The sequence below is a fragment of the Gasterosteus aculeatus genome, chromosome 7 (assembly GCF_964276395.1).
Source record: "Gasterosteus aculeatus chromosome 7, fGasAcu3.hap1.1, whole genome shotgun sequence".
Lineage (NCBI taxonomy): Eukaryota > Metazoa > Chordata > Actinopteri > Perciformes > Gasterosteidae > Gasterosteus > Gasterosteus aculeatus.
Window position 1 is genome coordinate 24,135,965 of NC_135694.1, and position 20,989 is coordinate 24,156,953.

Below are 20,989 nucleotides of genomic sequence, written 5' to 3' on the forward strand. Positions count from 1 at the left end.
CGCATCCTACAAACTTCAACAACATATACCTCTATTCAACATGCAGGAGTCGCTCAATGAATCATCAGCATCAGTCAAATGAAGAATGCCTTTCTACTAAGTTTACACGGCGCTTACAAACTCAGGAAGCTTCTCACACACACACCACATTGCTGACTGTGTTACCATCGTTGACCTCTAGAGGGCAGCGATGGTGCTGAGCTTGTTTTCAACCTCTCGTTAATTGTTCACACGAAGAAGAATCCGGACGTGACCGCTTGTAAACACGTTGCGAGGGCAGTGTCTTAAGTCGTTTGACTGTACATGTAAGTGCTGTAACTATTAACTATTACCCACAATGGCGGAATGACCTATAGTTGAGATTGCGTTAGTTCAATGTCAACAGCTAGAGCTGGTTAGTTTAATTTAGCTCATACGAAGGTCCTTGGACAACTGCGGTCCGCTTATGGCACAGGGGTTGTATTATTATGCGCCGAATTGAACTGATTTGGCATTTTGTGGAATTGTTTTATAATTACACAAAATTGACTGAATAATAGCTCTCAGTTAGCAAGCTAGTTAGAAGCTAGCGCGTTATGCTTTTCGGGAAGCGCACGCCCACAAGCGGTTGCTATGGTTACACCGTTTCCACAACAATCCCCAACAGCCTCTTTGTATTCACGAGCAAGTCTCGGCGTTGTTGCGGGAGGTTTATCTCCACCACAGATTCGCATTCGACGTGTGTCCCTGAACGTCTCTCCTCTCTCTCTGTGTAGCCGGTGAGCTGCTTTGCGACATGGTGCAGCTGCACGTGAAGCGCGGGGACGAGAGCCAGTTTCTCCTCAGCACGTCGGTGGACTCGCCTCTGGAGACGCTGATCCAGCAAATCACAGCCATCTACAACGGGAGACTCAAAGTGGAGCGAATATGCGCAGGTGAAAACGACCCGCCCAGTGCTTAATATTGTAAATCTTGCTTCACCTCTACATGAAGGGGTTTAACCTGCTGAATGCCACAGGCCTCCAGAGACTCAGTCCTTCGTGTTTGTTAAAAGCCACAATGGGTTTCTATATTCGTAAACCATTGACTCCCAGCATGGGTTTCCTGGCTTGTTTTTATTTTCCTGCTGAACCTTGAGGTTTCGACCACTTTTCCTTGACGTTGGTTTCCCTTGTGACTCGATGCGTCGCAGAGATCCAGGAGCTGGCCGACCACGGCGTCACGCTGCCACCCAACATGCAGGGCCTGACGGAGGAGCAGATTGTGGAGCTGAAACTTAAGGATGAATGGGAGGAGAAGTGTGTGCCCAGCAGCGGGCCGGTATTTAAGGTGGATGAGATGGGGAGGAGGAACGGACACGGTGAGACCGACTCACGATAGAAGTTCTTCTTAACGTCATTAACATTGTCAGGACGCTTTGAGCTGCACGAACTTCCATGAGTGTGTCGGAATTAAACACATTTAAAAAAAAAAATCTTTTACTGAATATATGTTGTGAAATGTTATTTAATTTCAATGCTGCCAAAATAAAATCTTATCATAGATTCCCATCTGTTTACTTTCTACCAGCTCCAAATGATAAAATGAAGCAGGTTTTGTTAAGAACCGTTGAGGACGCAAAGGCCCTGATCTCTAAAGTGAGTATTGGCGTAGACTTAACTTTTTTGACGGGCTTGTTCAGCATTTTTTTAAATGTATCACCTTGTTTTTTTCAGAAACAAGTTCAAGCCAACGTTTGTCTCACCGCGGAGACGGTAAAGGAAGCCTTGGATCCGCTAAGGGGTGCAGTCATGATTGTGTACCCCATGGGGCTGCCGCCTCATGACCCCATCAGGATGGAGTTTGAGAACCAAGAAGACCTCTCAGGAACGCAGGTAAACCACTTTTTTTTTTTTGAAGGATTGCCATTAAAAAAAAAATCAGTCAACAACAAAGGCATGTTAGTAACATGTCCGTTCTTAATAATCCCTTTTCCTCCCTCCATCCTCTCCGCATCCGCCCTCTCCATCTGTCTGTACCACAGGCATCTCTGCAGGTGATCACAGAGGACGAGTGCCAGCTATGGTGGGCTGGCAAAGAGATGCAGAGAGGGAAAAAACTGCAGGACTACATCGGCAAAAATGAAAAGACAAAGCTTGTGGTCAAAATCCAAAAGGTGAGAGCCATTTAAAGCCAACCTGATGGGGTTTTGGTTGTATTGGGTTTTACTTTTCTATTTTTTGCCGTTACCGTCAGAAAGGTCAGGGGCAGCCAGCCAGAGAGCCTCTGATCACCGAGGAGCAGCAGAAACAAATGATGATGCATCAGTACAGGAGGCAGGAGGAGCTCAAGGTGAGGAAAGGCTAAAGAGACCTCAACACTCGTGGACTTTAAAACAGGTGCACGCAAAAAAGAAATATGTTCACGTTGTACGGAATGTGCCGTTTTCAGAAACTGGAGGAGGCAGACGATGATAGCTACCTGGACTCGCAGTGGTCAGACAGACAGGCCCTCAGAAAACAGTTTCAAGGCCTCACCAACATCAAATGGGGACCGAGATAAACCGCTGTGCCGCTCTACCGGGAGGTTGTTTCCAGCTAAGCAGCCTTATCACTACCCTGTAGTTGTTAAAATGACTTTTTAAGGCGAAGAGAAACTTCAAATGCCTTGTAGAGGATGTGTGTCTAGACTGACATTCAAATAATGTCTTCATCTGAACTCAAATTGGAAGAAGGCGTCGAGAGATGTTGTATGAAAGATGGAGGCCGACGATTTATGTAAACTTCAATCTGATCCCTGTATTTCTTTACTTCCAACCGGTTTTTATTGAAGCTGTGCAAATGGAATTAACTTTTCTTTTTTTTTTTTACTTTTACCAGAATGGCTTATGTGAATAAAATTGTTAAAAACATTTTTGTATTAATGTTGCAGTAGTGTTGACAATCACAGACAACCTGGAGGTAGTGACTCATCAGGAGCACTGTTTTACATCCCTGTTAGTGCACGGACGAGGATGCTACACCTTTCCTCTCTTTGTCTTAGTCAGTTACACACACACACACACACGCCTCTGAGTCCTTACTGCTCTGAGGCAGGACGTTGCAACATAGTAGATGGTCGTTCCAGCTCTTGTGCCAGCAGGCGCGAGGAAGTTGTAGTGTTCAAAGTGAGTGAACGGTTGATGGAGTCAATGCAGTGAATCCGAGAGGAACAGTGAACCAAAAAAAAATATCCTGCAGAATAGAATGATAATTCAGACCTTTTTCTGGGTTTAATTTGGACATTTTTTGTTCGCTTTTTGTCCATAATTAAAGCATTCTGGAGTTAAAAACCCATGGCAGCACGGTTCATTTAGACATTTGTGTTACAACTGATCATGTTCCTCGACACCTTCTTTGGTTTATAGTCCTTTATTTGTTCAATACAGCTGCTGACTTAAGGGATTGATATATATATTAACATATTTAAGGTAGTCACAAATGTGTATAAGCGGTTGTGCGTGGTGGCCACCAACAATTCAACAATACCAAAAGCTGCTTCAATTGATGTCATCTACTGACAGTTTTACTTAATGACCTCCTAATGAAAGCTGCAGCCCGAACAATCCCCTCAAATTGGGTTCGCTATACATGTGAGATCACTGTCTGCAAGGCGCTTACTGATATACACTGTATTATTCTTAAGCATAGTTTGGATGTCATTGGTTTATGGCTAAAGGAAACGTGATATCCAATTAAACTGGTTTGAGTCGCTTATGTTGAAACCCGTTCTGTTAACTATGAATTGCGTTGTCCTCGAGATGCTGGTGCTGATGTCACCACTCGCCCTCTTGGATCCTCCCACAGCAGCAACAGGACTTAATGAAAACCGTATGAGTCACTTTAATAAACCAATTTTTTCTAGATGCTTGGAGTAAACTAGACGTTAATCCACGGCCTCTAAATAATTCTGTGCAGATTCAGCCTTTTTGTGACAATAAACTGCAATCCCTGAAAACGCGCAAAACACTTTCGAAGCTTTATAAGGTAAAAAGGGGGGAAAATGTGTCTTCTTTAATAACCAAAGGCTGCGAGGTGCTGCGGTGACTCCTGAACAGATCCAGAAGGTGCTGAACGGCATTGATCGGTCCCAGTCTGCTCAACACGGGCTGCCGTCTGGGGAGGCATTCATCCATATCTCCTGTATGATCATCTCCCTGCGCTCGATCCTCTCCGCCAGTTCCGCTGCCTCGCTCACATAAGTCACTTCCTCCCAGCCGCGTGTCTGCCTCCTTTCCCCGGCTGAGATCAAAGAGCTTCCGGTTCGCTCTCCGACATCGTCCTCATCTTCTTCATCGTCGTCGTCATCATCATCATCCCCACCATCACTGTCGTCCTCCTCCCGGCGGTCCGCGGCCAGCCTGCGAGAAGCGGCTGCCGGCCCGTCATCTCCGGCCTGGCGGCCTCCGCAGGTCACTCGGACCGACACGGCGAGCAGTGTGAGCATTAGACCGACGCACACACTGGAGGTGAACAGCAGGGCAGCCATTTCTGGATGCTCTGCGTAGGACATGAGAAGAAGGCGAGAGATGTGTAAACATGGTTAGGATGCACATTTATGGCGAGGCGTGTTCACCTTTGACGTAGGCGTAGGTCAGGAGGGAGCTGCTCATCACTGCTCCCGAGTTGTAGGGCCTTCTCGAACCTTTGGGGAACGACCCGTCCGGATCTCCAGGAAGAGCTGCGGGAATGATACGAATCGCGATGTCGGTTAAAGGGTACAGAAAAACCTTCCAACAGGTGGCGTTACCTTACGTTACCTTTCTCTGTGTCCACAGGAGGAGATGAAGTGGAGGCGAATAGGTCCGGGTCTGCCTCCCTTAGCAGCGACTGGGGTACTACTGGAAGGAAGACAGAAGGGACAGTCTTTATGTCGATGTGGACCGATCCGCACGGATTCTGTGATTGTGTGCTGTACAAACTAGAGTAGACGCTTCCTCGGTGTAACTTCCGACTGACTGTTTGTGACTGACTGTTTCAATGTATTCGGTCCAGTTGTGCCGCTAACTGTTTCGACGAGGTTAACGCACATTGTTTTTTTGGAGGGCGCCAACGGAGCCGCTCCGAAGCAATTCTGCCTACCAGGCCGACGTCACATCTCCAAACTTTGATACATGAACAATGTTGCTGCACGACCTCACTGGCATCCGTGCCAATCGCAGGAAGTTTACCAGGATGCCAGCCTCGACCTGCACGGTATCGCCCGCTACTGTGATGTTGGGTGTGACGCGACGAGAAGGGCTGAAGGCTGAGATCGGCAGATAAGGATCCACAATAGGAAACTACGAAGGTTCTGCGGCAGAACTGACACATAAGGATTTAGGCCAAAAGACAAAAACAAACCAAGTTGTTATTAGAATAACGTGACGAAAGCCTGTTCCTAATTTAAGGGCTCTTAATTTGTCAACAGGCTAGCGGTGAAGTATCTTGCAAATGAAGAAGCAAGAAAGGATCCTACCACAAGAATAGAGCACACTGAGGTACTTCCTGGTTCCTGGAAAACAGGGATCTCTGAAGGTCTGGTTGCCGATGGCAACGGCACACTTCTGTTTGCCGTAGCAGGACTCGGACACCACGTGCACAGCCTCGTGGTTCAGACACTCTATAGGGAGGAGCAAGACGGACTCAGAGAGCTCTCATTCAATGAGGAACACAGAGTGAGTGTGTGTGTGTGTGTGTGTGTGTGTGTGTGTGTGTGTGTGCACGCTCTTTCTCACTGACGTGTACTTCAGCTGCAGGAATTGAACCACTGATCTGATGCGAATATCTGCTGAAATATCTGCTGTGACATAAAAGCTCATGCGTGGGTTTCCCTTTTAATCAAGGCCACATTTCCCATAATGCCTAGTTGCCTTTAAGTGAACCGCCGGCTACAGGTGTTTTTAAACCTAACTCGGAACGGCGTTGGTGGTAAAGTACAGAACTTTGTAAATGATAGAATGAAAGACAGCTGAAATCCTGAAATAGCCAGGAGGAATCGGTAACGCAAAATATTTTTTTTGCAGTTTTGAGAAAACTAATGCAAAAGATTAAGATTTGAATCATTTGATTGCTGTTTCGGTCTAAACTGTCAAGAGTTGTAATAATGTTACGTCCCCCCCCCGTGTAAAACAGAAGAACTTCTCAGAGGAATAATCCGTTTGTTAGCACAGCGCGAGAATCCTGAATATCCCGGAACTCACCGAATGGGGGTAGTGGTCTCGTCAGGTGTGAGGGGCAGGTGGGAGTCTGGCCCAGACTTCTCCCATAGACAGCTGCGTAGATGTTCAGAAGCTTGGGGGGCTTACAGCGCAGGGTCATCGTCTCCCCCTCACACACCACATGCCTTTTGTGTTCAGCTGGGGGGAGGGGAGGGGTGGGGGGGGCACACAATTAGGATGAAGACATGTAGCCGTGTCATTAACGCGATGAAAGAATGGTACCGGGACACACTTGGTTTACACTTGTAGTCCACGTGGAGGTATTTGGGGGTGCCGGGACAGGGGTCCTTCCCAAACAGTAGGTGGTTAACGGGCAGCTGGCAATCTCTGTGGCTCTGACACTCCGACAGCAGCTTCTGCGCGGGCAGAGCGCATTAAGCAGTGCCTCTTATAAATCTACAATCATTAAACAGTCAGGAATATTTTGGTGGGTGTGTTCCCCCAAAAAACTGAAGCACATATGGGTGTAGGAAAGAAAAAAAAAAAACCTGGCCAATGAATCAGCGAACACTGGCGAACACCCCAACCAAACACATGTGACCCAGTGAGAGTGAAAGGAAAAGAGGTGTACGGCCCACGCTGTAAAACGCACCTGTAGGGCAGTAAAAGCGGAGCAGCTGCGGTTGTGGGCCCCGAGCGGAGGGTCCGGGTCGGACGGGCACGGCGCCGCTGCGCCGCTCCCGTAGAAGGCGGACTGGACGGAGATGGTGGAGTGACGCGGGCAGTGGAGTCGCAGGGGCTGTCCGTCACACGCCTGAGCAGAGTGACTGGTGATGATGCGGGACAGATAGTCTGTGACACAAAAGGGCCCCGGGGTTGGACTGGGAGGTGAGGGGACACGTACAAATGACTCGAGGCGATTTTACGAGTTTAAGCTTTCTAAATTTTTTCTAGATTTCTAAACCCGTGGAAACGGTGGCTTAAAGAACTCGGAGGCTCTGGTGAAAGTTTCCTATAGTTTTTTTCTCAGAATAAAAAACATTATGAGGAAGCCGGCCATAGGAATTGGAGCTGTGGGGTTTGAAAGACGCCATCGAGGTACATTACAGGAAATTTAGGGGCCAACAATTTTTTTGGGGGGGGCCTCCCAAAAGACTGAACCTTATGTAATTTTCACCATTGATTTATTCGATCTGGCTCTTGTGAGCCCCCAGACTTCCAGATTGGAGGTGCAATGCGAGATCACCAGAGTACCCTTTAAAATTTAGTTCATCACATAAAGGACAAACAACCTTGGGGTTTGTGCGCTTGTAGGGGTCCCGCCGGTACTGGTTACTTACAGGGGTCTTACATTTGAAGCAACTTAATACCATGTTCAAACTAGATAATTTACTAGGAGCAGGCTAGCGCAACATTTTATATACACACACAATCTATGATATGATGACGTTCATAACAATAGTATTTCCTGGGTGTCTTTCCGGAGGGAGGTGAGGTCACCTGTGTCCTGGCGACTCTGTTGCTGGATTTAGCCATTTCTTAGTTACTGCTGCTGGTGTCTTTAGAAAAGAGTTGACAACCCTTGGATGATCCTTTTTATATTTTCATTTTTTTAAACTGATGTGCTCTTGCAAATTTGTCAAAAGACTACCACCCCCTGCCTTTGAGGTCGTTGTTTCAATCGGCTTTCGGATCAGCGTGTTTGGCCTCACTCGGGTTCTGTTAGTGGTCTCATGTTGCTCTGAAGAAAACCCACCAAAGTGCCGACTGCCAGATCTCCTTCCTGGATGGCAAACCCTGCCAGCTGGCGTTCAGCCTGACATGACCCACCTTTCGTAGGATGGTGTGCAGATGCGCCAAAGTTACCTCTGATTCAGAGTCCCTTATCCTTGAGGTGTTTATGTCACATTTCACTCGTGGAAAAGGACTCTTGTATAAGAACGGATTCAATTAAATGTTATAAAGAAAACACACGTTCGAGACTATACACAGCAGGTCTTTTCACAACACTTCATGCTTCTCTTTAACCATTCTCATCCATTCATTCCCCTCCTTCTCCCTCTGCACCATCTTCATCATCATCTTACTTGAAAAGTCGGCCAGTCCACTCATGCGTCTGGTCCACAGGAGTAAAGTCAGGTAGAAGAGGCTGTGGCTAAAGTCCGCTCCGTGGAAAGGACGCGTGCAGCTCATGGCTCGGATCCTCCGTCTCTGAGATCATAATTTAAAACGCACTGGAGAAAATCACCGTAGGCTACAGAACTTTAAATAAAAATAGTTCTTATTTATTGCGCGCGGTGTGAGAAGTAAGAGAGAGCTCCTCCTCGGCTTCCTCCGTCCGTCCGCCCGCGATGAAGCGCAGAATCTGCGCCGCAGGGAAGGAAGGAGCGAAGAATAGCAGCTGCGCAACAAGTTGCTCGCGCAGAAGTGACCCGGGAGGTGAAGGGATCGGGTCCGGCCGGGACGGGGGCGCGTCAGTGGATCGGGTCCGGCCGGGACGGGGGGGGCGTCAGTGGATGCTCGTGGAAACTGAAGGAGACCAACAGGAACAGCTGCGTGGGAATTATGGAGTGGGCGTGGCACACACAACTGTTTTAAAGGGAAACGGGGGGCGAAGCAGTCTGTGGCATGACGCACGGGCCGGACCCTTTATATACACACACACACACACACACACACACGCGCACACGCGTTTACCTTTTGGATTATGGCAAAAGGCTTCATTCAGTGAGGTTTGTAGGTTTCTTTCTCTTCCTCTTTCTCACTGCTATGAACGGAAATAAACACTTTTAATTTATTTGTACTAAGAAATAGAAACAAACAAATACAGCACCAGTCAAACGTTTGGACACACCGTCTGTGAATGAGAAGGTGTGTCCAAACCTATATATATATTTTTATTTTTTATATATATGTTGGTATGAACAGGAAGAATAACCTTCTGGTCAAGATTGTGCTGTTGGCAAATTAGTATTCAATGACGGTGCCAGGGACCAAAAACAAATATACACAGTCCGTGTGTGTCCCACTTCGAACGACTGATATATTTTCATTCGGTTTCTTTTCATAACCGCGGTGCCTTTGAATGAAGCGGGGGGCCTATGGATTCCCAGGCCCACATCCGTGACCTGCTCCATGGTAACCGGTCCATCGGTGTGTCACGTGCAACGCGGACCCACACAACAGTCAAGCTGACAGTCGGTCGGGTCTCCACGCTGGAAGAGTGGCAGTGGGAGGAGCTGGAAGGTGATATTTTGCATACAAACTTGTCAACAGCCCCCCCAGTGGGTTTCATGCTCTGCATTTTAGCTTTAAGCACCATGGGAGTGGCTCCAAACCCCCTTTTCATGCGCAGTTATCCCTCCAAAGCCTGTGGAATTTTGTTGTCAAACTCTAAATGTTTCCTGCACTTTGTTTTCTAGACTCAAGACGTTTAGGTCCAAAGGGGAATGTCACACGGCATCGAAGTGAATGTACTCGTAACAGGTCCTCAAACATGCAGATATGTAGTCTTAAGAGCTTTACGGATAAGAGTTAAAAAATTGAGATAACGTCTGTCCAATCGTATGGCCGTCACACATTAGCAACTACGATTCCAGTTAATGACATTAAAGTCTCCATAGCCAAGAATACATTTATTGCTCTTAGAGTTTTATATTTACATTCATGTAAATGTGTTTATCACTTTTGAAAGTCAGCATCCAGACAATCTAAACCTATTAAAATCATATTTCCGACACACTGAAGCCATTTAAATAAGACAACCAGTCTTTGCTATACACCCAGCAGACAGACTCTGATCAAAGGAAAGCTTACACATGCCATGTTGCTACCACACAACCCCCTCATTAGATAGTAGAGACTACAAACTAAAGACCACTTGATTTGTGTTGATGATGTTTTGGAACAAACAGGAACTGAATACGTCCAATCAAACAAAGGAAAGAAAGATCACGATTTGTCTTTTTTTTTGCCTCAACTGTGACTAAACTGAATGGCTCACTTATCAAAATAGTTTTAAGTAGTTTTTTTTATAGAACACACGTTTCCTGTCTACAGAGGTCACTGAATTCACTTTGAACATGAAAAAGAGGGCAGCAGCCGCAGCATGATATTTTACATTCTGTTGGCCGCTGCAACACATTAAAAACAGTAAACAAGATATGGAAACAATTACTTTATTCGTTTTTTGGGAAATAGATATTTACAGCTCAAAATGTACATTTTGAACATCTTCACTTGAAATCCATATTCGTCTCAAGTTGGGAACTAATTACAGCCTGAAAATCGAGGAAACACATCTGCATTCAAATTAAACATAAACAATCACATCTCATGCATCATTGAATCACCTTTTTTTAGATACTCACCAATTCTCTTTTTGCTTCTTCTATTTTCACTTTAGCAAGAGATGGGCTCTGTTATGGCGTAGAAGGGAAAAAATAGATATACAGTCAAGTCAAATGGAGACGCGGGTGTTTTTAAATGTTGATTCTTCCACTTGTTGAGTTGGTTGACTTGATAAAAATACATAACCACAAACCGGTTAGAATAATGTCAATGAACTGTAGGACGTGGGACTTTTTTTAGGAGTAAATAACAGAAACATACTGGGCTCAAGTCCATGTAAGGCTCCAGTTTCTTTTTCAAGGGGATTATTTCTTGTTTCAGCACGGCGACTTCCTACAGAGAGAAAGGACACGTCTCAAACCCTGAAAGCACAACGTGTTACATTTTCCTCACCGCGGAGCTCCGTTGTCTCGCCGGTGTAATTACCTCAGAGAGCTGCACAATAGCCTGGTGGGTGAGGGATTTGTCCATGTTCCTGGAGACGAGTTGAGCCTGCGGGATTTATAGAAGTAAGTGAAACGTTCAACATCTGCTTCCTTCGGACAGTGATAAGCCAGGGCGTTAGAATATTATTGGAGGCTCCACAGAGGAAACAAATGAGAGCTAATCCACCCTAAAGTTTGTCTCTTCCCACTGCAGAAGGCTGTACTCACCATTTCCATCCTTCTAATTGACTCTTGTTATTCCATTAGGTTGTTTTCAGGCTTGCGTTAACTGGCCCTTCCTCGTGGCTAATTAATGCCTCTTCAGACGGCATAGCAAGTTGTCATTAGTACAATCTTAAATTTTCTCACCAAGAGCAAACCTCCCACAAAGACACGAACCCTTAAGGATACAAAACACGGCTATTTATAACATTTTATTTTACCCCGCTTGTCATTTTCAATAGCATTGCATTGTGCCGCATCAGCCCCTCAATGGTCCACGCCGCTATTATATCACACCGTACCTCTGCCCGCTCCCGCCGGCTGCTGAGCTCCTTGGCCTTCGCCGTAACAAAATCCATGTTGAGCATCCTCTCCTCCGCCTTGGCGCTCTCCACTGACTGAGACGTGACAGTCTTGTTGATGTCCCTGAAGACGATCGAGAATTTACTGGCATTCACTGCAACAATGGTACAATATCACGGCGGCACAGTCGTCCTCCTCAACGTCCACGTTCTTACTCTTGCAAGCTGCTCCGCAGCACCATAGTGGCACCGAGTCTGTTCCTCAAAGCCACGAGTTCCCTCTCCAGTCTCCGGTTGGACTTCTCTTCCTCCAGCAGGGAGTTGGTGAGGTGGTTCATTGCTGGCATGAAGCTGGATGTGCAAATCAAATCAAGCCGTGAGGTCTGTGAATGGTCATTTTCACGTCTTTCAGCGAGGGAAAAATACTGTCTGGAAAAGAGTCAGCAAAAGTGCAGAGTCAGTGTACCTGCCCAGCGACGTGTCTCTGACCCCGAGTACCATGGCCGTGTCCACTAAGGCAGACAAATAGTCATCGGCGGGTTTGGACAGGCTTGCACAGGACAAACCCAAGCCTTGTAGGAGGACATCACGGTAATGAGCACCTAAACAGAGGAAGCATAGTTGAGATCTGAGAGAAGGCTCTGGAGAATTAGTGTGAAGAGGTGAGATTTAGTGAAGTGTCTTACACTTGCCAAAAATGCCTACAGCGAAGCATGTAAAGACACAGAATCACCTTCATTTGGCCTTCATCTCGTCTTATACCAACAACGCACTCACCACAATAATGGCTTAGATGTGTGGGGCAACATTGCTTTAATGAAAAGATCCCACTGCCCCCTGTGTAATAAAGCATTATGATGTGGCTTGTTCACGTCCTAACTATTACTTTAGTGAGCACAATTGTAACAGTTAGAAATTAAGTTATCCTACAAAATAGGTGTTGCTGTTGGTTTATATTAGTTTATTTTAAAATTATTGACCAAAAATCACTTTGGCACCAAAACCTCATATTTCACTTTCATTATATGTTTATGTATCACAAATATGGATGTTTATTTTTCAACCCCAATATAAACGTGGATCCAGCTCACCCTCGGACTGATACTCGGACGCTTTCTGTTTGAGGTCTTCTGTGAGAAGAGCCGCCTCCCCGCAGCGGGCTTCACTGGACCGGGCCAGCTGGTACAGGACGTCCACCGTCCTGGTGTTGACTTCAAAGTGTGGCACCGGCTGATCCCCGAACACCGCGCCGAGCCAGCTGTTCACCTGAGCAGCGACGCGACACGGGGGGGTAAACAAAAGGCCAGAGCGGCAATCGCCGCCTTAAATGATTACGTCATGTCGCCCAAGTACTGATGGTTACCTTCTGGATCTTCTCGCACATTGTGAATGAATAAGATGACGAGGACCGCGACAAATAGTTCCCGAACGCGGATATGTAGTCTAACAGCCCTAAAAATAAACAAACAACAACTTTTCCTTCTCAGATTTGCCGCCCCCCAAAAATCCCTCTGATAACTTCCGGGTGACTGTCCAATGAGCAGCTGGAACAAGGGTTGAAGCTACTTTTATTGGAAACAAGTACTTTTATTATTTGATTTAATGAAAATAATAAAATTAATTTGGTGACGAATTCAATAGCTAACGGCCAAAAAGGTGACAAATTAGGCAAACGAAGGTAAATAAAACGGTCTCTTTCCGGTTCACGTTCCTTCCTACCTCCCAAAGATAATCATTGAAGCAAGAGAGTTCACGTTGGTTCTCCTGAGATAACCTTTTCTCACAATCACACGCTTGAGAGAAACGTATATAATGACTAAAACCCATGAGTGGTCGGCCTCCTTTTCGTGGCGATAATACATTTCATTTTATTTGGAACAGCAGAGAAAGTGATAGAAACCTCTGTATCCATATGTAAATAAATAAATACATACTTAGATACACACACTACTCAGTAAGGTATAATTCATTAACTCCAACAAATATTTACTTTTTTGCTATTTTTTTTATCATACCACTGTCTGCTAATATACAGTAGTATGTAGTGTTATATTTAATATAATACATACTAATACTCTATGTTGCTGAAGGTTCATAAAATGCAGGTGTGAAAACGTATTACCTGAGATTTGCTCGTCCGTGACCTAAAGAGGAAAACAAGAAGCTACGAGGTTTTTCCCGTCTCTTTTTTTACTTGACAGACGAAACAGGAAGTACAAAGAACTGTTCATCTAGCATCCTCTAGATCTTCGCTTCAACCCAACAACAACGCGCGGAAGTTCAAAACTGCTTGTTCGGGAAAACCTGGTAAAATCAACGAAAATGGCGGCGAGAGAAAACACGTTAAAACAGCGACAGAAAATGATCAACACCACATTCGAGTCGAGCATAGATTCCTCTGCGATCGAAGAAAAGTTTTTGCGCCAAGCGGAGGAGGACGAGGACGACGGCCCCGTAGTCTTCATCTGCGGGAAGTGCAAGTTGCCTGTCGGGGATTCGATGTCGTGGGATGGAAGTGAAGACGGTCAAAACCAAATAAGATTGAAACGTGGGTGACGTTAGCTTGCTCGCTGTTCTAACCGAATGAGTTGGTGTTCATGCTTTTGCACATTTGTGGTAACTGTTAGTTGTATCCGTCACTCTAAACCGTTAACCTAAACTTTGAGCACGGTGACGTCAAGTTGAGTGAATGCCGAATGATGTTTTCAAATGCAATTGAAAAGGCCGGAAATGTGCACATTTTTTCTCTCTCTTTTCGCTGTTTTGGGTTTTAGGGGTCACTGACAACGTCGTGGTTGGACAAGACACGCGCCTATACGACGCGAGTAAACGATCTCTCTGGTGAGCGTGTGCTGCGTGATGACGTCATTACACGACGTCTTTAACAATATTACTTTTTATTTGTTGTAGCGGTTTAAAAGTTACTTTTGCCTGGTCAAAATATAAAAAAAGATTTAATTTTGGATCATTTCATTCAGAAGTTAAACATTTTAAAGTTATGGATTCAAAAGTATCAATTAAAAGTGCTCATTATTCTGCAGGAAATCCGCTGAGTTTACACTATTGTATTTTATTAGTCTAGTAAACAAAATTTTTACAGTATCTCATGGAAAGGTCTCATTAAACGTATATGTTTTGTATGTGAACTCCTAATCTGCCATGTAACTGTAGACCTAACACCTGAATTATTGTACTTTGTAAATTCAAATTCAGTCTTTGGGCCTTCAGGTAACCGAAAGATAACTCTCCATTATGTCAAACCTAATTTTGTTCCCCATTCAATAAATGTGTTTACATCCTAGAAAAAAAAAGTAAATTAAAATGATCTGTATACACATATTTAGAGACTGGTAGAAAAGACCCATCGCTGTTCCCTTTCTACAACCACAGCACTCCCCAAACAAACCCCCAAGTTTTTTTGTAAGACATTGACAAACAACCCACTGATGTTTTGCCATTTATACACAAGTACTTGTCAGATTAAAACTGCTGTGTTTTCTTTCCCTCTGCAGTCTGATTGTGGATCTGTTCTGTCGAGGCTGTCACTCAGTGCTTGGAATGGTTTTCGCATCAACGCCTAAGAAACTCGACTACAAGAGGTTTACATTCTGCTTCAACGTCGCAGACATTGACAGGTACGTTTAGGGCGTAGACTCATCAGGAGGGACGTTTAGAAACTCATACCATTCAAATAAGGATGTCTTCCACAAAAACGCAATGTGAACAACTTTACACAGCTGCTATACACGGTTGGAATGATGTGTGGCATTTCATTCGTTGTACAGGTTTTATTGTCACTCTCCCCACTTGTACCTGCACTTAGCATCCCAATATTCCCCTGAAACCCTTTCAGCTACGTGCTTGGTTCTGCGAGCCAGATGTTGGCAGCAGAGGGCCCCAAAGAGCAGCCGGTCACACTGGAGTACAGAGGCATGGTGGAACAACAGCTGGCTGAGGTAAAGCGCCGCTGCTGCTCGTCTTTGTCTCATTTCTCTGTTATTTTATCGCTGTGGGATCAAATGTTTTGACCACGGAGCAGAATGTCTGCTCTGATGCTCAGTACAACGTGTAACCAGGACTATTTGACCCAACACCGATCAAGATCGGTCCTTTTAAAAAATCTATTCTTTGTAAAAAAAGGATTTTAATTGGATTTTGTTGGCGGTTATGAGTCACAGCTTTCTGTGTTTCATAGACGGAGCTCTCACCCCTCTTTGACCCTCTCCGTCTCCCGTTGCTTATGAATGCACAGGTTGCACCAATGATGACATCAGCTCTGTTCTGGGAAGCCCTTGCTCCTGTGATGGGCAGACGTTTGTGTCAGACATTACCTCATCCCACCGTGTGGTCCCTTGCAATGAGATTTATGCTTTGCACCATTTTAGATTAAGTTCAAATAAAGAAGCATATTTTCTTTATTTTTGAGTCCAAAAATTCAAATCTAATCATTTAACATTTTCTATATTTTTCAACTTTCAATTCTCTTTTTTTTTTTTTCTTGCTATTTCACCTTTTTGTGTCGTTATCATTGGGAAATGTAGAGGGCACTTTTATCATTGGTATAGTGTCGCAAAGTTATTCCTGATCGTCCTTTGTCTGAGAAAATCTATCTAGAAGCCTCAGAAAGGCCGCTGGGTGGCGGCAGTGTGCAGCAGCACCCGCTGTCCCTCCCACCGTCGTGGCGCGAGGACAATAGATGGGATGGAAAGCATGTTGAGGAATCTTTGTGAGAGGAAAAACATGTTTTGATCATGAATGGTCTGTGCATGGTATTTTGTTTACTCGCCCGTTTTTCTCTAGTTTCCCTGAATGTGTCTTAATATAACAATACTGACAACAGACAAAAAAGAAACCAATAACTGCATGTGAGCAAGATGCAGAGTTACGTTTTAAAATGATTAAGTTCATCTCGCACAAAGAATATCATGCCACTGATGTCATGTTGCTCCTTAATCGCTATGCGAGTAAGCTGAAGATTAATCAAACAATGATTTCTCGCTGATTGCATCACAATTTGGTGGTTTTTTTAAGCCATTATTCCTCGTTAGCCAATGGCACGTTGTAACAAGATCACAAAGCGCTTTGTAGGTCAAGAATTAAAATTGTGGCTTTCTCAAATAATGTCTTCCAGCATTAATCATAATGGCTTTTCCCCTGACAAGTCCTACTTTAATTTCATTCCATAAGCGTAGTGTTTTGACTTGGGGGGCCCAAAGCTCTTTTGCCAGCAGTCAATTGTCTCGTCAGAATTTAAGCAAAATATCCGCTTTAAGTGGTAACCTCAACTCATTGTGGGTCTCGAAACTCAATCATTTTTATTGGTGTCCACTGAAAGGTTTTCTTGGCAGCTTGTTGGGTATTTGTGTATCTTGAGTATCAAGGTTGCGACCTATAAAGTAGTTAGAAATGTATGAAACGTGTCAAACAGTAACCGGCGCTTTGTCCCCCGGCTGTGCCGTCGCGGATGGAGGCCGCCGTAGTTAATGTATTAATATTGATGTACTGTCTGCCGGGCAGACCCTTGTTTGGGTGCTTGGTCTTGTACGCTCTCTGATCTGTCTCTCTCTTCCCCCCCCCGACACCCTCCCCTGATCACTTCCCCTTTGGGTTTCGTCATTCTTCCTCGCTGTCCTCTACTTTCCCATTTTATCTTGACTCCACCCTTCTTTCATCCCGCTGCTCCCTTAATTTCCCACCTGTCCAATTTTCTTCTTCATTTCTTCCCCGTCCTTGATATCCCACCTCTTCCATCTGCCCTCTTTGCTCATCCTCCTTCTTATCTCAAACATCTTCACCTTTCTTTTTTTTTTTCTTTTTTAAACCCTCCCCATCTGTCCTGCCTCCTCCAGATGAAAATGCTGGTCATGTCCATGGCCCAGCGGCTGGAGGAGATCGCCGTGGACGAATGCGACGTGACTGGGAGCGGGGCTTCGTCCAGGTGTTGACGGTGACGTCTCGCCTCTCACCTTTTCCTGACTTTACTGCTTCCTCCTCAAAATGTAATCTAGACCACATTCCTCTGTAATATGTTCTGTCCTAGCCTCACCTTGTGCAGACACACACACACACACACACACACAGCTTCCACTGGGCTCGTTCCTGATTACCAGTGGTGGGACAAAGGGCGTCTGCAAACGTAATCAATCACGTTGTCAGTTGGGCTCGCGTGGCTCGTGGCACCATCTTTCCAGTGTGTCTCGGCGCGGAGCGACTGCACTCTGTGAGCAGAGTGTTTATTTGTGCAGGATTTCATCAGGCGCACTGCACACTCAGCACAATGCTGTATTGATCCGGCCACACACACACTTTCTCTTTGTTCCCATCCTCAAGCGTGGAGGCTTGAGGGATTGCTGTAAATACGCTTTTCATCATTTCCAACAATTTATCAGTGGTAATGACAAAATGTGGTATTTTAATACTGTGCTGCATTTAAGTTATTTTATGTTATTTGCTTCTTTTTCTTCACTTGAGAATTATGGAAATCTTTTCCGAAACAGACATTTAATCGCTTTCCCTCACTTGTTAAATTGTCTCATTGTAGGTCTGTTTTACTGTTTTCTGTTCATTGTTGTAGAGTTTTCTTTGGAACTTCTGTGTAATAAAGTATTGAAAACGTCTTAAATGCTGACTTTTTTTTAAGAGTTTTTAAATTAAGGAATAAACCCAAATTAGATAACTTTAAACTACCAGGATAATCCCATTAAATGCTTCTTTTTTTCTTTGCCTGTATGCTGTGAGATCGCGGGGATCAGTGGCTTATCTCGCTTCCTCTCTAATTAGAAGCGTCTCTCTGGATTTAACAGTCGAACACCAAGTTTAAGGTGCTTTCGGGTTCGTGTTTACCGAGCTGACCCATAATGTGCCCAGCAACACTTTCTGCCGAGGCGGGAAAAAGCAGCTCCACGCTGCACCCCCCCCCCCCCCCCCCTCCCTTTACCCCACCCGCCTCACCCACGAGGTTTCATCAGCCCTCGCAGAACAACAACCGTCGGAGACGTCCAACCAGCACGCTGTATCCAAGGGCAGGTTGCGATGGCAACTGAGAACACGTGTTACGCGCGGTGCCTGTTGCCATCTCGTCATCGTGTGAAACTGCGGGAGGAACAGCCAGCCAGCTCCCGGGCCGGCATGCCTGTCAACAGACGTTACACCCCCCCCCCATCCCATACTCAGACACATACAGTAAACTCCCCCCGCCCCCCTCACACACCCCTCCCCACCCTACACCCTAATTCCTGTGTGATGTTTTTCTCTCCGCCAACCGCACCCTTTGCCGAGCATCTTTCTCCCTCCCTCCTCCATCGACCGCTGGGAGAAACAAACCAAAACAACAACAAAGCCGGCGTGGCTTTTTGTTGTTTTTGGTGAGTGTTGTTTTCATCCGCTCATCAGGACGGGGGGGGGGGGGGGTGTCTGCGCATGCGCGCAAAGCGGACAATGCAATGCGACCCGCCGGTGGACCTTCCAGATGTGCGCGTTTAGGCTGGAGAAACGGACTCCTACTGTTTGTTTGTTTGTTTGGCTCCGCTGTCAATCAATCTGTGTTCATCCGCGTGTCCGCGAAGGGCCTCTGAACTCATTCAGTTTTAGTGTGTGTGTGTGTGTGTGTGTGTGTGTATACACACATATTTATAGGCATGGTGTTGCTGGATGCATTGCACCGCCGAGTGTAATTATTGCACCGGTTTGAACCCCTTCACCCCTCCGGTACCAACCAATCGTTACCAACGTGGAAAAACGCGCACACATGCATGTGCTTCAGACGCCTACTACACACATTCTACATGCACTCAGGGACAAAGGATGAATAATGGAGAGGTAGCGTCTGGGTGGATGTCGCCTCTCCTCTTTTCCCTCCTTTTCACCTTCCCCGAGCAATGAGGAAGCAATGTTGCCATGGAGGCAATGAAGCCGCAGCACGCCGTCAGCCAATCACGGCCATCCGTGGGAGAAACTCGGGACCAATGGCTCCTCGAGCTGATGCTGCTGTTGCCACGGACACCGAGATCCTATTGGCTGAGCTCTGCTCTTTGATTGAATTTCTGATCTTGTTTTTGAGAGAGAAAAAATATCTCAAGGAGTGCCACCTGTGTGCCAACATATAACGTGTTTGTTTTTTACCCATGAAATTATTATTTTGTAAGAGGGAAACATTTTCTGTTTTAAATACTTAAATCCAGGAGCTGTTATGAAGTGAGCAAGGCCGAAAAGTGTCTCTTTCTTTTTTTTTCTGGCATGAGGTACATTCTTAGGTGGTTGTGTCTTGTCTGAGAAGATGAAAAAACCATCAACATTTCAATAATGTCAATCTGAATCATTCCTTTGTTCCGTTTGTTCATTTAATAGCAATTTTCTGCCGTCCCACCGTTTCATTTGGATTTCCCCTGACAAAAGAACCGCCCCCCCATAAGGTGTTTATTGCTGGTTTATGACCAACTCCAGGTTTAACTCTTGATATCCCAAAAGCCCAGGTCTCACTATAGCTTTGCTTTATCATTGCTGTGTGGAATTTAAACACTGCCTTAATCAGTCAAACTTTTCAAACTTTGTTTCAAAATCCAAATGAAACAAAACAAAAACATATTGCTTAAAAATGACAGTCACCTTTATGCAAAGACCATCCACGTGTGATTAAGTGTCCCCCATTACATTAAATTCACTTTTCCTGTGTGTGGACCCCGCTGGACTTTGGACTTTGATGGTTCCTTGACGTATGCTTCCCCAAAATCTCCTCCTGAGATCAAAAGTCAGTTAAAGTCAGTCCCATTAGCAAAACCCGTCTGATTGGCGGGGTTATGTAGGTAGGATGATTGAGGGGGCGAAAGCGTAAAAAAAACCCAGTCTGATAAGCCACGCGGCCGTCTTCGTTTCATTAATCACCTTCATCTGTGTCTGTGGTCAGAACGGGGGTCAAGAGACGGACGGAGTAACCCAAATCCCCTCCGAGTGCTCAAAGCCTCCTGCTTCATTAGGAACATCTGCTTGTCCCCCCACGCGTCTTTGTGTATACGCATGGGCATCACTCTCTCCTCGCCCTCTGCGCGAGGGACCTCTGGTCCGAGGTCACGACCCCAGGATGCTCGGGTTGTGGGTGTGTGTGTGTGTGGTAGGGATTGTTTAATCGTTTGTTTTCCCGAGACACAAAGGCTCGTGCTGTTGCCAGTGACACCCTGGCGTGTGTGCGTTCGTGTGTGTGTGTGTGTGTGTGTGTGAGACGAGGAGTGGGCTGAAAACAGGATTAGTGTCATCAGGATCTAAGCCTGAACAGATCGGCAGAAATAAAGTCTTGCTGTACAGTAAGTGGTTCAGTTCAGGCCTCGTTCAAAGCGGATTTGATCATTAAAACATCATTTTGTTGGTCAAAGACTCGTAATGAACAGCGCGCGGTGATCATCATGTATCAGTGCCGACACTCAGGTCATCAATTATTGGTTAAATCAAGAGATTGAGACTTTAGTCCGTTATCATTTGGCAGGGTATTCTACATTCCTCCGGGGTGCGGCATATGTCTGCTCTTGTCGTTTCACTCTCAGCCCTAAAAATGTATGGCTTCA

General features: G+C 45.6%; 4 protein-coding genes across 5 annotated transcripts; 2 read left to right on the forward strand and 2 right to left on the reverse strand.

The window, feature by feature from the left end:
• Positions 1-140: 140 nt before the first annotated feature.
• Positions 141-2,869, forward strand: cfap298 (cilia and flagella associated protein 298). The gene is made up of 8 exons (XM_040182801.2): positions 141-305; positions 756-914; positions 1,172-1,339; positions 1,549-1,616; positions 1,695-1,853; positions 2,003-2,134; positions 2,215-2,310; positions 2,410-2,869. The coding sequence occupies exons 2-8, from the start codon at positions 776-778 to the stop codon at positions 2,518-2,520; spliced, it is 873 nt and encodes a 290-aa protein (XP_040038735.1). The 5' UTR covers positions 141-305; positions 756-775; the 3' UTR covers positions 2,521-2,869.
• A 483-nt stretch (positions 2,870-3,352) lies between these two features.
• eva1c (eva-1 homolog C (C. elegans)) lies at positions 3,353-8,686 on the reverse strand. 2 transcript variants are annotated; one of them, XM_040182799.2, is made up of 8 exons: positions 8,224-8,686; positions 6,789-6,988; positions 6,429-6,552; positions 6,179-6,334; positions 5,455-5,598; positions 4,757-4,837; positions 4,573-4,677; positions 3,353-4,496 (listed from the first exon to the last, which is right to left on the reverse strand). In XM_040182799.2, the coding sequence occupies exons 1-8, from the start codon at positions 8,327-8,329 to the stop codon at positions 4,096-4,098; spliced, it is 1,317 nt and encodes a 438-aa protein (XP_040038733.2). In that variant the 5' UTR covers positions 8,330-8,686; the 3' UTR covers positions 3,353-4,095. The 2 variants fall into 2 exon arrangements, with proteins under 2 accessions (XP_040038733.2, XP_040038734.2); XM_040182800.2 differs by having other exon boundaries at positions 4,757-4,834; positions 8,224-8,667.
• Positions 8,687-10,298: 1,612 nt separating this feature from the next.
• haus1 (HAUS augmin-like complex, subunit 1) lies at positions 10,299-13,157 on the reverse strand. The gene is made up of 9 exons (XM_040182802.2): positions 12,799-13,157; positions 12,527-12,701; positions 11,902-12,037; positions 11,652-11,786; positions 11,436-11,559; positions 10,913-10,978; positions 10,748-10,819; positions 10,507-10,554; positions 10,299-10,416 (listed from the first exon to the last, which is right to left on the reverse strand). Exons 1-9 carry the CDS (start codon positions 12,817-12,819, stop codon positions 10,372-10,374), a joined length of 822 nt encoding a protein of 273 aa, XP_040038736.1. The 5' UTR covers positions 12,820-13,157; the 3' UTR covers positions 10,299-10,371.
• A 372-nt stretch (positions 13,158-13,529) lies between these two features.
• On the forward strand, positions 13,530-18,057 carry mis18a (MIS18 kinetochore protein A). The gene is made up of 5 exons (XM_040182803.2): positions 13,530-13,983; positions 14,210-14,276; positions 14,948-15,070; positions 15,289-15,391; positions 17,285-18,057. Exons 1-5 carry the CDS (start codon positions 13,758-13,760, stop codon positions 17,378-17,380), a joined length of 615 nt encoding a protein of 204 aa, XP_040038737.1. The 5' UTR covers positions 13,530-13,757; the 3' UTR covers positions 17,381-18,057.
• The last annotated feature ends 2,932 nt before the right edge of the window (positions 18,058-20,989 follow it).